Consider the following 15,333-nt stretch of genomic DNA (forward strand, 5'->3'; position numbering starts at 1 on the left):
CTTTGAGAAACACATGAATTAACTCTACTCTGGTCACCTGTTGATATGTGTACTCACTACTCCTCTTCCTGCTGTGCGCATAGACATGGTGCAGTGTGTTTGGTCCATACACAGCCCAAGCATGGGCATTTCCCGTGACTCTTGTATTTATTTCTTTAGGACATTGGTGATGTAATGGAGTCTTAAAGTTCATTAAGCAGCTTCCAACCAGCACAGATTTAGGTTTTGGGAAGCAGATGCTGGTTTTAGTGGGGAATATGAATTTTCTTTGCAGTTTCTCTATGCAGATTTCTAAGCTGCAGGGAACAACTCATGTGCCACTGTACGTGGTCCCTGCTGCATGTCACCTTCATGTGCTGGTGCACAGTGTGATGATATCCAGTCTTCTGGTAAAGGCTGCAAAATACACTTAGGAGGTGCTTATTTCCCCTGTTCTCATTATCCAGTGTAACAATGTTTGCATGGAGCTTTGGAGTCCTCAGTACAGGAAGGACATGGACCTGCTGGAGATCATCCAGAGGAGGGCCACAAAAATGATCAGGGGACGGGAGCACCTCCACTGTGAGGAACAGCTGAGAGAGTTGGAGTTGTTCAGCCTGGAGAAGGCTCCAGGGAAACGTTATTGCAGCCTTTCAGTTCTTTAAAGGGGCCTATAAGAAAGATGGGGAGGGACTTTTTAGCAGGGCCTGTTGTGATGGGATAAGGGGTGTTGGGTTTGAACTGCAAGAGGGAGATTCAGGCTGAGGAAGAAATTCTTTACAATGAGGGTGGTAAAACACTGGCACAGGTTGCCCAGAGAAGCTGTGGCTGCCCCATCCCTGGAGTCATTCAAGGCCAGGCTGGATGTGGTTCTGGGCAACATGATCTAGTTGCAGATGTCCCTGCTCATTGCAGGGGGTTTGGACTAGATGAGCTTTGAAGGTACCTTCCAACCCAAACTATTCTGTGATTCAATTCTATGATTCTGTGATAGATTCTACAGTGTTGTGTCTTAGAAATCTGCCTTGAAAACACTGCTGTCTTCATGGAAAGCATTTGGTCCTTTCTCAGTTGAAATAAGCCATTTTGAGAAGCACAAAACTCCACTCAGCAGTGTTTCCACAGGGGACTTTCTAGCCATTCTCTGGAAGTCCACCAGATAGCTTGTCCTTTCCCCACTGCAGTATTGGTGCTCCCGATGTGGACGTGTACATCATTTCCAGCATCCCTAAAACTTCTGTGGAGTCTCTTTACCTCTTTCGCCTTCTGCTGCTAACTATTTTTGACTTGAGCTAAATCCAGTGTTGCTGTAGCTTGGCAGTATGCTCTTGGGAGGCAGCACCTTGTCCTGGATGCTCTGAGGTGTGTAAAGACACATGGTAGCTGTGCACGGGGCAGTGCTTCATGCAGGCTGCCAGGGAGGGTCTGGAGGAGCTAGAGGGGCTTCAGGAGATGGAGATGCTGGAGGAGTTGGAAATGCTGTAGAGGCTGGTGAGGACTGGAAGGGCTGGCGTCCAAATGAACTGTGGCTGTGACCCAGATTTTTATTCAGTGAGTGTGAAATACAGCATCCAAGCCAGAAATCCTCAAAGCCAGAAGCTGTTTAAACCTGTCTTGACACCACATCCTTCACTTGGTTACCTAAAACATTGTCATTGCTGACAAGACTTTGTTTCCTGTATCTATCTCCCCTGCTCTGGGAGGATAAGCTGCAGCATTGCTCACTCATGGGAACCAGTTGGCCCACTGTGATACCTGGCAGAGTGATTGTTCACAGATTCTGAGGCCATCTCAGTGTTTTAGGTGAAACTACAACATATTGTGTTATTTGAGAGACAGCGTGTGTCTGTGGCAGCATAGAGGCATGCCTAGGTAGAGCGGTGGCATGGGATTTGGTGATCCAGCAAAGTGGAGCCTTTTCTCTGTCTGCCGTTGTGCACCAGTTCAGCACTGGTCCAGGTAAGTGCTTGTTGGATGCTATCTGAAGGTAGCAATTTGGCTTAAGGTTTCTAGTCAGTGTTTTTAAGTCATCTGGGCTGATCAGTTGTGAGGCATCCTTGTAGGGATTATGGGATCTGCTTGCAGGCTTTTAGATCTTGGTGATCCCTGAATGGAGGAGGGAAGGTAACCCAACCTACCTAACTGAAGAAAACCAGGGCAAGATGGGCTTGCAGTGTTGTCCTGAGATAACTGAGCTGACAGGGAAGAGGCAGGGGAGGAAAACTTTAGCAGAGACAGAAGGTGTTCTCAGTGGAACATCCCTCATGGAGGAGCTTCATGCTGGAGGCTGTGGTGGTGACTGAGGTCAGCCCGGGATAACATGGGGCCTAATGCTGCAGCATGGGCAAGCCCAGCTGGCTACACAGGCACATCCACTGGCATGCCCCAACACTGCAGGGGTGTGAGGGTGAGCACTAGCAACTCTCTTGCATGACCATCCCACTCTGAACTGAGCTGGTGTTTTATATCTCCTGATATGTGGCACTTATGATGCGGAACATGAAGGACCAGGGAGGTGTTTCCAGCAGCTCCTGTAGTGGGGACTGTGTGGCCAGAGGAGGCTGGTTCTGGCTGGAGGTGCAGTGCCACACAGCCGCTGCGTGCAGAATGATGGTGAAGCAGGAGCCCTGGTCTCCTGCAGATCCTGGAGATCAGATTCAAGCCTGATGGGAGCTGGAATGGGGTTCATGGTTTAGGACCTGTAGGTACAGGGTCCTCAGCCTGCTTTGAGATGGACTTGGCAAGCTCTGAACAGAGTGATTTTTGTGGAGAAGGGAAGTGGAGAGAGCTTTTGCATTGTGTACAGGACAGCTCCTGAAACTTCAGCATGGGCAGCCAGCAGCAGAGCCAATGTGGGTTTGTAGGAATAGCGTTGTATCAGCTAAAGGCTTTGTCTGCACTGCTCTACCATGGTGGCTTTACTCTGTGTCAGCACTTTGCTGTGTCCTTTTTGATCCCCTCTGAAAAGCCAAAAGGCAGATTCACTGTATGTAAGCACTCCTTTTAGGTCTGCCCATGCAGCTGTGCTAACCCTGCCCACAGCTTTGTTTCTGGATTTCCTGTAAACATTAACTCCCCAAACCCCTACAGTTACATTTGCGAGTCTTCCAGCCCCAGCTTCTGATTGTTCCTTGATTAATACACTCTTACTGTCCAGTGAACCTGTGGGTGCAATAAGAGAGGCTGCTTTTAGTGTTGCCTGCCCAGCAGAAATGCAGGCAAGCATTATATGCTGGCAGTGAGCTCTGACTCTTGCTGATGCTTCCTTTGAAGGGCTTAACTGCATCCAGTTATTCTGCAGCACCTTCTGCAGTAGCTGTCACGCTCTTCACTTCCATTGTGCTTTTATCAGGCTACATTTTCTACTGCGATAACTTAATAAGCACTTGTACTTCTTTATGCCTTTGTTTAATGACTGTGTGATGAATCCTGTCTCAGACTGCTGTAGGTTTTGTGTACTGAAGGCTACCTGACCTAAGAGAGCTCCTGTTCCTTTTTGCAGGGAGCATCACTTTCAACTGAAAAGGTCTCTGAGATGAACAAATAACACGCTTTTTTGTAATCCTTTAAGAGACTAAGATAGCCAAGGTTTTCTGATGAGATATTCCAATAGTGACTCCAGTGCTGTCTGCTGCTCACAGCATTTTGTGTGTTTAGGGTGTTCCACATCAGGACCCTCCCCATGTTTTGTTAGGGATCTAGGAGAACTCCCTGTATGGCGCTTTCCAAATCAAGCAGTTTTCCTCATGTGAAACGGGGAGTTGATTTTCCTCTGAGGCGACACTCCTGCTTGCTCACAGGAGCTTTCTGGGAATACTTAGCTGCTGTTTCCATGCAACAACCAATTTTTCTTCTCTGACATTCATTCACTGGATTTTCTGATTGGAAGAGTGTGTATATAACCTTTCATTTGCATAGATCTCATCAACAGCTCCATTGCATTACCTTCTAACTCTCTTTTGCTTTTTTGTTACAGATAAACTGTGTGACTTTCCCCCACCCTGACATAATGCCAGAGCAGCAGTTGCTGAAACCTTCAGAGTGGAGCTACTGTGATTATTTCTGGGTAAGTAGGCAGCCAGCCACATGCCATATTGCAGCTCCTGAGCTGCTGAAAAAGTGGAACAAACAGCTTGATTTGTAGTACAAAGTAAAGGAGAATTTGGGCTGAAATGCAGCATATTAGGGCAGCACAAGGGAGACTGAAGATACCGGTGGAAGCCATCTCTATGGTATCAGATGTGGATGATTATCAGAAGAATATCCAGAAAGGCAAGGTCAGCTTTCAGGAGTTGGTTTCAGTCAGGAAATGGAGAGGATGTAGGACAAGCTACACATCTCAAAATATCTCAGGCAAAAGGGCTGTGCAACAGGAGATGGCTGGCAGGCAATAATATTTCACTGTTTCCCAGAGCATGAGAACTGGGGATGCACGGGAAGCTGGGAGTATCACATTTATAACAAGCAAATAGAATCATAGAATGGTTTGGGTTGGAAAGGGCCTTAAGCTCATTTAGTTCCAACTCTCTGCTGTGAGCAGGGGTGCCTCACACTAGACCATGTTGTTGCCCAAGGCCCGTCCAACCTGGCCTTGAACACTGGCAGGGATGGGGCATTCACTTAGATTCAATACCCTGCATTTGAAGACAGCCAATTAGAAATGGAAGCTCAGATCTCAGTACCAAATTCAGATCTCTGCCTTGCTTAAATGTATCTCTAGGTTGATCCATCATAAAGATGAAGATCAAGTCACTGAATTTGGTGAAGGTCCTTTACAAACTTTGCGTTAAATTGTAAAACTCACTCCTATGGGATATTCTGTAGGGCAGATGATAAATTACTTTTTAAAGGATGAGGTTTGAGGAGGACAGGCCCATAAGTAGCTGTTAAATGGAGCAGTTTTAATGCAGGCTTCAGCATGGGAAGTCTCCAGTGACCGTGTTTCTGTGTGTGCCCTCTCGCACTTAGCTCTGCTTTCAGGATCCTGAATCGGATTAAAATGATACAATAGTCCTTCAAGTATGGAGCTGATAGAAAAAAACTTCTACTGGGAAACTTTTTTGGGGGTGGGTGTGAAATGCCACCTCCAAGGTCAAGATTTTCTGTATTTTGGGTGTGTTTTCAGTTATGGGATGTTGAAGCTTTTCCATTTCAAACAACAAAAAGAGTTTCACTTACAAAAAGCGTAGCTGTTGGAGGCACAATAGCACTTTCCCTCATGTGTGCTCAGCGTTGGTATGAGAACTAATGGCAGTAACTTGCTACAATACAGCAACATATTTGCAAATTGTCATGTTCCCAAACCATCAGATTTTCTTCAGCTTCTTCCAGTGTTCTGATCCCAATGAGCAAGAAGTCATTCCTGGTGTAGAGGCTTATGTTTTGCATATGTCTTACAAAAGTCACTGCCCTGCTTAGTTTTTTCCATTTAAGCTTGGCCACCACTTGGTTGCTTGGTTTTGGTCCTATCTTGCTCTCAGTGAAACTATGCTGAAAGCTGCCTTCTGCAAACTTGTATCTATCTTCCCCGAGCTCTGCTCCCAGGCCTTTACTCATGTTTGGCCTTGTCCTCCATGACTCACCTTCCTTCCTCCATCAGCTCCACTCCTCCCGTTGTCTCAGATGCCCAGTGCCTGGTGTGGCATCCTACAAGTTTCACACTTGGATTAATGTGGCATTTTTCTCTGTGCAGATGTGAAGCACCTGGGGTATCAGAGCAAAACCTGTAGCCCTTAGGGAAGTGTTTTCCAGGCCTGTTTGATGGAAGAGGGTAGGAAATGAAATTCTGAAATAGAGAAATGCAGAAAGATCAAAGAGAGAAAAGAGCAGAGAGAAAACTGTCTTGGTCCTTGTAGCAACCCTGAAGTCAGTGGAGCAAAGGGTGGAAAGAGCTGTGTAGGAAACAGGGAGAGATGGGATGCGTGGTGGTAACCTGTTGAACAAGTTGCTGCTTTGCCCTGCTTTACAGGTGATCTGTGCAGACTGGCTGCAGTTTTCTGAATGCAAGTCAGGGTTGAACCTGACAGTCTGTTGAAGGTTGTTTAAGGCTGTATTAGCCCTGGAAGGAGCAGCAGTGTCCTCCCTGTCCTCCTGCTCTTCCCTTGTGCTGCCTCCAGGAGCCTTTCTCTGTGCAGGCTGAGCCATTGGGGCTCATGCTTGCCTGAGCCAGCCCCAGTGTTGGGGTATTGTCAGGTAGGAAAGTCCATGGACAGAAGGGAAGGTAAGGTTGCTGCTTTGGCCTCAGCATAGTCTTATGCTACCTAAAGATAACTAAAACTTCCTTTTCTTAATATAAAAAGGAATAAGAGGATGGGGAAAGAGAAAGTGTTGGACTGTTCCTCTGAGAGGGGCTGAGGTGCTTTGACCGTCAGCTATGATCAGAGAGGGCTCTTTGGCCACCACTGCTGCCTGTTACCCTGACTCCTTGGGCAGTAGCTGCTTGGAGCTACGTGTCTGTGCTTTTGATCCCCATGTCTTTTTGTTGAACTTGCTTTTTCCTTCCAGGCTGATAAGAAGGATTCACAAGGGAACAATACAGTGTCAGGATTTGAGATTCTTCTTCAAAAGCAACTTAAAGGGAAACAAATGCAGAAAGAAATGGCAGAGTTTGTTCGAGAAAGGTAATGAGCACTTTGCTATCAAGTGAACTGTTTATGGCAATATTTCTTTTTTCCTGATTTAGATATTCCTTTGGTATGTTAATTAAACTGTGTAAAAGACACTACCAATTCATAAAGAACATTTAATATTCATTTAATGTCCATCCACACTCTCCAACTTGTCTCTCCTGCTGTGCACGCTGGCTATCCATTTAGGTAGAGGGAACCAAGAAGGTTTTAAGTTGCAGATTCAAGGAAAAAAACTGAACATGATAAAAACTGGGTAAAGATATTTTGAAAGGAACTATTTTGCCTGAAAAATAGAGAAGCAGTTTGTGGACATGGAGCATAAGCACGGTTTTCTAGAGGAAGATGTAAAAAGACATCACTTGGGACTAAAGCTGGATATGGAGCTGAAGTACGCATACAGATATTTAGAGCGAACCCCAAGTCATAAAGGCAGATGTCTCTACCAGAAAATGCCAGAACACTATTAATGGTCTGCTGCTCTGCTGACATGGGAAGTGCACTGAGCACCAAACAAGCAGTTGATAGATGCTCAGTTCAACCATGTACAGGAGATGGTGTGACATCATTACTCATAAGTAGTGTCAGTATTATTTAAAATCATTTGTCATGTGTCCAGGCCAGTGTAAATCATCTTCAGGATGACTCTCACAACTTGAGAACAACCCATAGGAAAAAAGCAATGTTTATTCCCAGGAGGAAGGCAGAGCACGCTGGTGCTCTTGTCTTTTTTAAGGTATTAAAGATGTGGCAACAGTGCAGAAATGAAAAGGATAGCACAGGCAATGAGGACAGTGATACAGAAGGTGCAGAGGGCCCAGCATCCACATGTGGTTCATGCTGCCTGTGACATAAGACAGTCCAAGGGACAGTTGCCTCTTTGATCCATAAAAAAGTGTGACCAGAGGATACGGGTAGAAGGAAGGACAAAGGAAAGCTGACAAAGGAAAAATACAATTGAGAAATAGTCTTGCTATGCTGGAAGATGAGGAGGAGGTGAGCAGAATTGTGATAGCCATGGATGGGGAAAAGAGGAGGAAATTTGCCCCGAAGAAAGTAATAAATAATGAAATTTGGCAGAAACGAAAGGAGCATTCAAGAGGGAGGGAAAGTTGACATGAAATGAGAGAGCAAGGAAAGAGCAGCTCTGACGGTGGGAAGAGGCATGTTTGTGTCCTCGGTAGAGGAGAAGTAGGCATGTTGATAGAAGAAAAGGCAGAAAAGATTCACTGTGTGCTGGAAACTAGGTTTGGAACTGATTGTGAAGAGGATCTAGATGGGAGTTATAAAAAGATGAATACATTTTCCTTCTGTTTGGAACAAATGATTCAGGAGTGCTCTGTGTGGAAAAAGAGGAGGATAGCATTGAGCTGGAGAAGCTGCTCACAGAAATGAGAGCTCAGGCCATCAGGGGAACCTTTACATTCCCAGCTCAGAGGGAAGAAGAACTGATAGGAAGAAGGACTCAGGGAATGCAAGACTATGTTTAGGTGTTTTCATGTCCAGAAAAATCCTCTCCATCTGCCTTCTGGAGGTGAGGTTCAGGCAGCTGATAAAAAAAGCTTTAAATAGGAAGCAGGGATGAGACGTGATAACCATATTTCTTCATCAAATAACCAACAAGAAGCAACACTAACTGGAATTCAGTTTCTCAAGTAGGATCTTTAAGAGGAGCTACTTGTAAATAGCAGTGTTAGACTGAGCAATTCTGCGTTTGTTCAGCACTTGTTGACAAAGGTAGGGCTATAATACAGACTTTGAATTTGAATAAGACACACCTCAAAACAGGAGATCGGGGGTGTGGGTGTGAAGGAAAGAAAGAATTACTTTAAATCAAAAGTAAAAATACGGTCCAGCATTTACATTGAAACAGCCAAGAAAATCTGCAGACCATGAATAGCATGAGTCTCTCTGAGTGTGAGAGTTAGTAGCAAAGGAACACAAATTGGGCTTTCAACCTCTCACTTTTTCATTGATCTGGGCTGTGCTTGGAAAATGTAAATCAGATTATTTAGCTGCTGCCATGTTTAGGAGATTCTTGTAAGTACCTTCCACTCTTTGTCTCATCCTTTTGAGTCTTTCTATATTTTTGGCCACTACAACAATTTGGACAAGATTTCTGCAGTCTGTGTACTACAGGAAAAGTAATTGTGCTGTTGTTTGATAACTTCATTGTTGCCTCCTAATCTGGAGGAATAGTGTAAAAAGAGTCACAGTCACTATCTTCATCCAGTGGCAGTTGTGTAGATGTTTGTCAGATACCCTCTGTTCACCTTTTCCCCATGTTCCCTGTGTTGTCTTACTCTATTTAGTTTCTTCTTGCATGGTAGTCACATCAGATCATCTTTGCCTCCCTTTGGAGCTGTCTGGTTTTTCTTCATCCATTGTAACAGCGTGACTGCGAAAGTATTTGGGTGTGAGCACACAAAGTACTTTATTTCAAAAGAAGCATAAGAGCAGGGAATAAAACTCCAAAGAGCAACTAGAACTAAGTCAAGACAGCATGGGTGAAAATGTACTTAAAATTCTTCTGAAACACAGGGAGTGAAAGTGGGAAACTTTTCAAACAAGTTAGTGGAAACAAAAAACATGGGGGGGGTTTGGGTGTGAAGGTGGAGTAACTGTGAAAGAGCTGTGTGGATGCCTGGAGGGAAGCTTACAAGGCTCAGGAGTGCCTGTGTAGTGATATGTTGGTGTTTCACACTCACTGCAATCCAGAGTTTGCAGGATGTTTGTATCAGCCATGACCAGCAGGCATATTTTTTCTGTGTTGAGGTATACCTTTGTCTTGGTTTTTAGCCTCTTCAGAAGTGTTCAAGGTGTTTTGACCACAGATGGTAACAAGAAGCCAGGCTGGGGTGGAACAATTTATATCTTATAATTTGGGCTGTTAGCTCTTAAACAATAACCTTTTTATTGTCATTTATTATTGTTACTCCTCCTTGCCAGGCAGTCTGCCCTGTTAGCAGTGCCATCCACCTGCAGTACACGGAACACTTGAAATCCCAGAGCCTGGGCTAGAGCTGGGACTGGGGAGGAGCTCTTCCATCAAAGCCAGTAGCTTTGTGTGTAGGGTGCCATGCTTAGGACAGGCACTGATGACAACAGACTTAGTGTGTCTTATGTGTGATTGTGAAAATCATGAGGCTTCCTTTTGTCTTGTGTTCAGTGCTTCCCCAGCTACAGCAGTGTCAAGGAAGAACCTCATGGGGGTTTAAAGACATTATTTTCACAGGACTGAGACAGGAGTTGCGTTAGGATCTGTCTGTATGGGCTGCTCAGAGCACTTAGCAGGCCAGCTAGTTCCTTTGCACACCTCCCATCCACAAGAAAATCACTCAGAGGCATCCTTAAATCCAGCAGGAGTAAAGTTGTGTGGTGAAGGATGTAGACTACAGCTTTGGTTGCGAACTCCTGGTAGCTGAGGCAAAAGCAGCGCTGGCTTTAGGCTGGACACTGAGGTATTTACCTCATTGAGATATCTGCAACTTTATTATAGTTGACCTGTGCTCCCTTTCCAGCAGTCCCTTTCTTGTCACTTCTAAGACAAGATTAGCCTCATCATGAAGTAGATATTTATAGTAGGTCAGGTGAAGTGTACCTGGATCAAGCCCTTTACATTGTGAGATCCTAACCATAGCATAGCCTTGGTGCTGGAATCTGTATTTGTTGGCCTTGCTGCAGCAGGCGTGGGCAGCTGGCTGTTTTTGTACTCATGGGAGGGGGATGGAGAAGCCCCCACATGCTGGGTGTGCTCTGTAGTTGTACTGTGCTGTACCGAGCTGGGTATCACCTTGGGCTTCAGCCAGCTGCATCCCACACAGTGACACCTACATCCTATTTTCAGCAGCCCAGAATATCAGACCCCTCTTAGCTGGCTCTAGGGATCCCTTTTGTCTCGAAAACACCCTGCCTAACAGTGCTCGCTCAACTAGCTATTGCCAGTGGGCCTGCCAAAAATACCCCACCTTCTGTCCTCTCAGTGGAAGAAGATGGATTTCTAACCAGGTTTTTCCCCTGCTTGTACATAGTTAGCGCAGAATCAGGAGTTGCTCCACCTGGATACCACTCAGCTCTCTCTTAGAGATGCTTTATTGAGCAAACTCATTTGAAAACCAGCCAAGAGCCAGTTGTTTGCCCTAGTTGGGAGCATGCCTACCTTGCAGATGTCTCACTAGGAGAACTCAGGGTAGCAAAAGATGGTTTTCAGGCATGATGCATGTCACCTCTGCACCAGCAGCTGCTTCTTCCCTCCCTGCTGTGCAGTCAGCATTTATCCTTGTCCCCTTGCTCAACCCCCATTCCCATAGCGGTTGCGTGCCAACAGCTCCCCTGTTGTGCGCCTCCACTGCTGGCAAGCTCAGATCCTCTTCCTGTGTGGTGCTGCTGAGTGAACAGAGAGGAGGACAGGGCAGTGGGTGTGATGGGTGAATGGTAGGGGCTGCACCACCACATGTCAGTGGCAGACGCCCCTGCCATATCTTCACCAGCTTTGTCATCTGTCATGGGGATCAGGAAGCACTTGGTATTCCTAGGAAAGGTGCAGTCCAGCACCACAAACCTCATTCGGATTTCTCCTGGAATGGTGCATTCCTTAATCTTTGCCTCAAGGATGTGTGAGCTCACGTTTAGTGGCAGACTGAAACACATGCTTCTCAAGTGTGCCCAGTTTTGCAGACAGTCCATGTTGCACAGTAGAAGCACTTTGTCCTTGTTATTTGCTCTCCAGAACTGTAGCTTTTCCTTCAAATTTTATCACACATCTATCTATGCTCTTGCCACTGCATTTTTGGCATATGAAGGGGAGAGATGGAGCCTGAAACTGGTGCTGCCAAGCCCTGGAAACTGAAAGTAAAATTCCTGTGGCAAAATGCGTTAAAATGCAGAGAATTTCTTGAAATGATGTGTGTGGGTTTCTGCCTTAAAGCTTACTTACTGCTATCTTTATTTTCTCTGTGTGTGTGTGAGTGTAGGATAAAGATTGAGGAGGAATATGCGAAGAACCTGTCCAAGCTGTCTCAGAATTCCTTGGCTGCTCAGGAAGAAGGGTAAGTGTGTCTCTGTGACTTTTGCAGAAGACAAGGATTTTAACATAAAAAGCATTCCTCCCACATAGGTACATGTATTTTTCCTGAGCTCTCCCATTGAGTAGAGGTTTATTTAGCTCAGCATCCTGCGTGTGTTGGGGAAGATAGAATTGCTTTTCTTATTTTCCTTATGAAGACATTTATGGTACAATTTTACATATATGCATATAAAATATTTCCAATGTGTTTATGCTGTCCTTGTTCTAGCCAGCACTTTAGAGATTAGCATGTAGAAGTACTAAACTACTTTGAATATGGAAGAATATATGGAATATATTTACTGCTGAAAGTAGATCCATAAGGTCAGGCCAGTAGAATTCGAGCAGCACAGACAGAGAGAGGATGAAGAAGTCCCTTCTCATCATGGGTCTGGCCCTCCAAGAGAAGCAGCAGGTTGTCCCTTACAGCATGTTCACACGTCAGAAGTTACTAAGAAGGTATTAGGCAATGCACTTCAGACTAGATTGCAATTTGGCGGGAATAATGGAAAGACACCACTCCTGAAGGATTAGAAGTTGTTAGCTCTGTCTGTTCCAACACGAACCATCTAAGCACTGAAAGCCAAGTTTTGAAATTATTGTCCTCCTCGTAGTTCTGACACAGGGTGTTTTTACTGGCAGTGAAGCTCCATGAGGTGTTTGCTCAGCTTCCCGTAGGCAATGACAGAAAGTGCAGGAGGCTAACTAGGCTTCTCCAAGCACCTCCCTTGGCAATGTTTCTGTTCTTCTTTCCTCTTTAGGGGTGGGTGCTAACCTACTCCTAGAAAACTAAAACCACTTTCTTCCACATCTTCCTCCCACTTTTTCCTACCCCCAATAGGAGAAGGAGAAAATACCTGAAAAAATTGAGGAGGAGGGAACTAGAGGAGAGTAGATGAAAAGAGAGGGAATGAGGACTGAAGCATAAAAGATGTTGAAGTAGGGAGCTAAGAGGACATGGAGCAGAGTGCAGGGAGCTAGGAACACTGCCCAGTGGTGCTCTGCCTGGAGGGGTGGCAAAGTGAGGGAGTGGAATGAGGTCCTGCTGGTATTTCTCCTCCTGGTGCTATGGTGGCCAAACTGACTAGGGCCTGGAAGAGGCTGGTGAGAAGATCCAGGAAACTGGTGAGGCCCTGGAAAGGGAAAGGTTCCATTTAAAGAAGTGAGGGAGGAACAGCAGCTAAGAGGAAGATTTGAAGGAGCCAGAAATGAGACTGCAGCCTTGCACACTCAAAGTAAGCATTCACTAGAGTCTTCCTCTCATTCCTGAGAAGGTGTGAGTTGGGGGACTCAATGAACTGCTCTGTGAAATACCAGTTACCACTGCTGGTATCATACTCTACAGACCATTTTCCAGCTTTGCCATCTATGGAATTGACTCAGAGTATGAGCTGTCCCTCCAGAGTCCTCTGCCCTCCTCTGGTGGTAAGAAGACCCACCATCATGTATGTGAGTGGAACACAAGAGTGCTGAGATGAGGCTGATTTGTGGTATTGGGATGGTTCTGTGCAAGTTGCTGTGAGTATAGTGCTGCTGCATGTACAGAGAAGCTGATATGATCCATACATCCAGTCAGGTCACTGTAGTTGGATAAGAGATGCAGAAGATGCTTAGCAGACCATGTTCACTTGAACAGATCAGATAAAATAGTGCCAGTGAGAACTGACAGTGGGAGGGGACCTCAGGGTGGAACTAGGGAAGGAGAAGAGCTGAGAGCATTTACATAGTGAAACAATCTCAGGTTGGTTAGCTGTGGTGAACACCATACTTGAGGAGTCAACTCATTGGAGCAACCTCAGAGATGACAAATGGCTATTTTGAAATTGCAGATCACAGGCAATTTTTCAGGCTATCAGGAGGGGGCAAATCTGCCTATGAAAAGGGCTGGAGAAAAAAAGGAAGAGCTGGGAAGTTGTAGATCACTCAGTTTTGTTTAACTTCTGAAAAGTGGTAGAATAAACCATCAGGCTTTCTAGAAGCAGTTAGTGGAAAACTAAGGTGATGAGCAATTATTGTGGATGCCTACAGAGCAAACAGTTTTAAACCGTTTAAATTCCTCCAGTGATGGAGTAAGAGAGGAAGTCGGCATCATAGCTCTTAATTTAATATAGCTTTATGCAATGGGAGATTCTTGTAGGCAGGCAGGAAAATGTGGCCTAAATAAAGCTTAAGGTGCAAAATTAGGTAAGAATATTGCTACAGGGGCTGTAGCAATAGGACAAGGGGGAATGGGTTTAAACTGAAACAGAGGAAGTTCAGGTTAGATAAAAGGAAGAAGTTCTTCCCTGTGAGAGTGCTGAGGCGCTGGCACAGGGTGCCCAGAGAAGCTGTGGCTGCCCCATCCCTGGCAGTGTTCAAGGCCAGGTTGGACAGAGCCTTGGGCAACATGGTCTAGTGTGAGGCGTCCCTGCCCATGGCAGGGGGGGTTGGAACTAGGTGGTCTTAAGGTCCTTTCCAACCCAAACCATTCTATGATTCTATGTTAAGGTTCATCCCAAATCCTGATTTATTTTTCAATGTCTTTGTTAATAACCTTGGATAGTATAAATCCTGGGTTTACTGTGATTGGAGATGAGGCAGAACTTGGAGGGGTGCGTGTACAATTTGAAGGAAAGCTTGCAATTCAAAATTATTTAGTTAAACTAGAGAAATGAACTGGAGAGAAATAAAAATGCATTTCAATGAGGACAAAGTCCCAGGTTTTCTACTTTCACAGGAAGTGAAAGATACACTTACATAACAGTTTGTGGGAGAAGGATCTGGCTGTAGTGAATCACCAGCTTATTCATCAACAACTTCACAATGTTGTCTAAAAAAGCATCGCACTGGGATACGTAGAAGAAAGAGTGTCTGATAGGAAATAATCTGTTACCAGTTTAGCAACTGGAAGAGACAGTGTAGTTTAGGTTATGGTGCTTTAAGAGGAATCCAGGCTGTTGGAGGGGGTCTGGAGGAATGTACCTAAACTGCCATCAGCTAACAAATAATCTGTCTGAAGGAAAAAAAGATGGAGTGATTTTCAGATTCTCTGAGGAGAAGCAGAATAATCTGTTCACCAAAAGGAGGGTGTAGAGTAGAACAAGCAATGGAAAAACTGCATTGGTGAAGGTTTATTTTGAGAATTAGAAAAAAAACACTTCGTTCTGGTGAGAATAAGATACTGAAGTATCTTGCTTATGGAGACTCTGGCATCTCTGTGACTGGAGATAGCTATGGGCAGTGTTCTCAAAGATAATTCTGCCTTGGTCACAGAGATCAGTGATCTTCTCAGATTTCTGCTATCACTTTGCCATGATTTTGCTGAGCAAGATAATGGTACAAAGTGTGGTACCATGTCTGTCTGCCACTATCTGACCAATCTTGCAGGATGCACAGGAGGATGTGCAGAAGACGGGGCATTGATCATTGTTGCTCTGTGTTCTTTCAGCACACTAGGAGAGGCTTGGGCTCAGCTAAAGAAGAGTCTAGCTGATGAAGCAGAGGTTCATCTCAAATTCTCTTCTAAGGTAAATAGTTCTTCCTTTTTGCAAAGATTTTTGACCTGTCATTGATGTGGATGTCCCTTCAGTGGTTGTTAATGGGGAAGATAAACATACATTGGGTACAAATTTAGAATTCATGAACAAACTTAGTGAAACTCTGTCTGTGCTTCCTGCCAAAATC

The 15,333-nt window shown here is 45.1% G+C and overlaps 1 protein-coding gene across 4 annotated transcripts in view; it reads left to right on the top strand.

Annotated features, from left to right (window-relative positions):
- GAS7 (growth arrest specific 7) overlaps nucleotides 1–15,333 on the top strand; it is a 99,064-nt gene that overhangs the window by 63,200 nt on the left and 20,531 nt on the right. For all 4 annotated transcript variants that reach the window (XM_030505857.1, XM_030505858.1, XM_030505859.1 and 1 more), the window contains exons 6-9: nucleotides 3,956–4,045; nucleotides 6,484–6,599; nucleotides 11,579–11,653; nucleotides 15,098–15,176. In XM_030505857.1, coding sequence (XP_030361717.1) covers nucleotides 3,956–4,045; nucleotides 6,484–6,599; nucleotides 11,579–11,653; nucleotides 15,098–15,176 — 360 coding nt within the window. The remainder of the gene's footprint in view (nucleotides 1–3,955; nucleotides 4,046–6,483; nucleotides 6,600–11,578; nucleotides 11,654–15,097; nucleotides 15,177–15,333) is intronic.

Source organism: Strigops habroptila, chromosome 14 (assembly GCF_004027225.2).
Source record: "Strigops habroptila isolate Jane chromosome 14, bStrHab1.2.pri, whole genome shotgun sequence".
Classification (NCBI taxonomy): Eukaryota; Metazoa; Chordata; class Aves; order Psittaciformes; family Psittacidae; genus Strigops; species Strigops habroptila.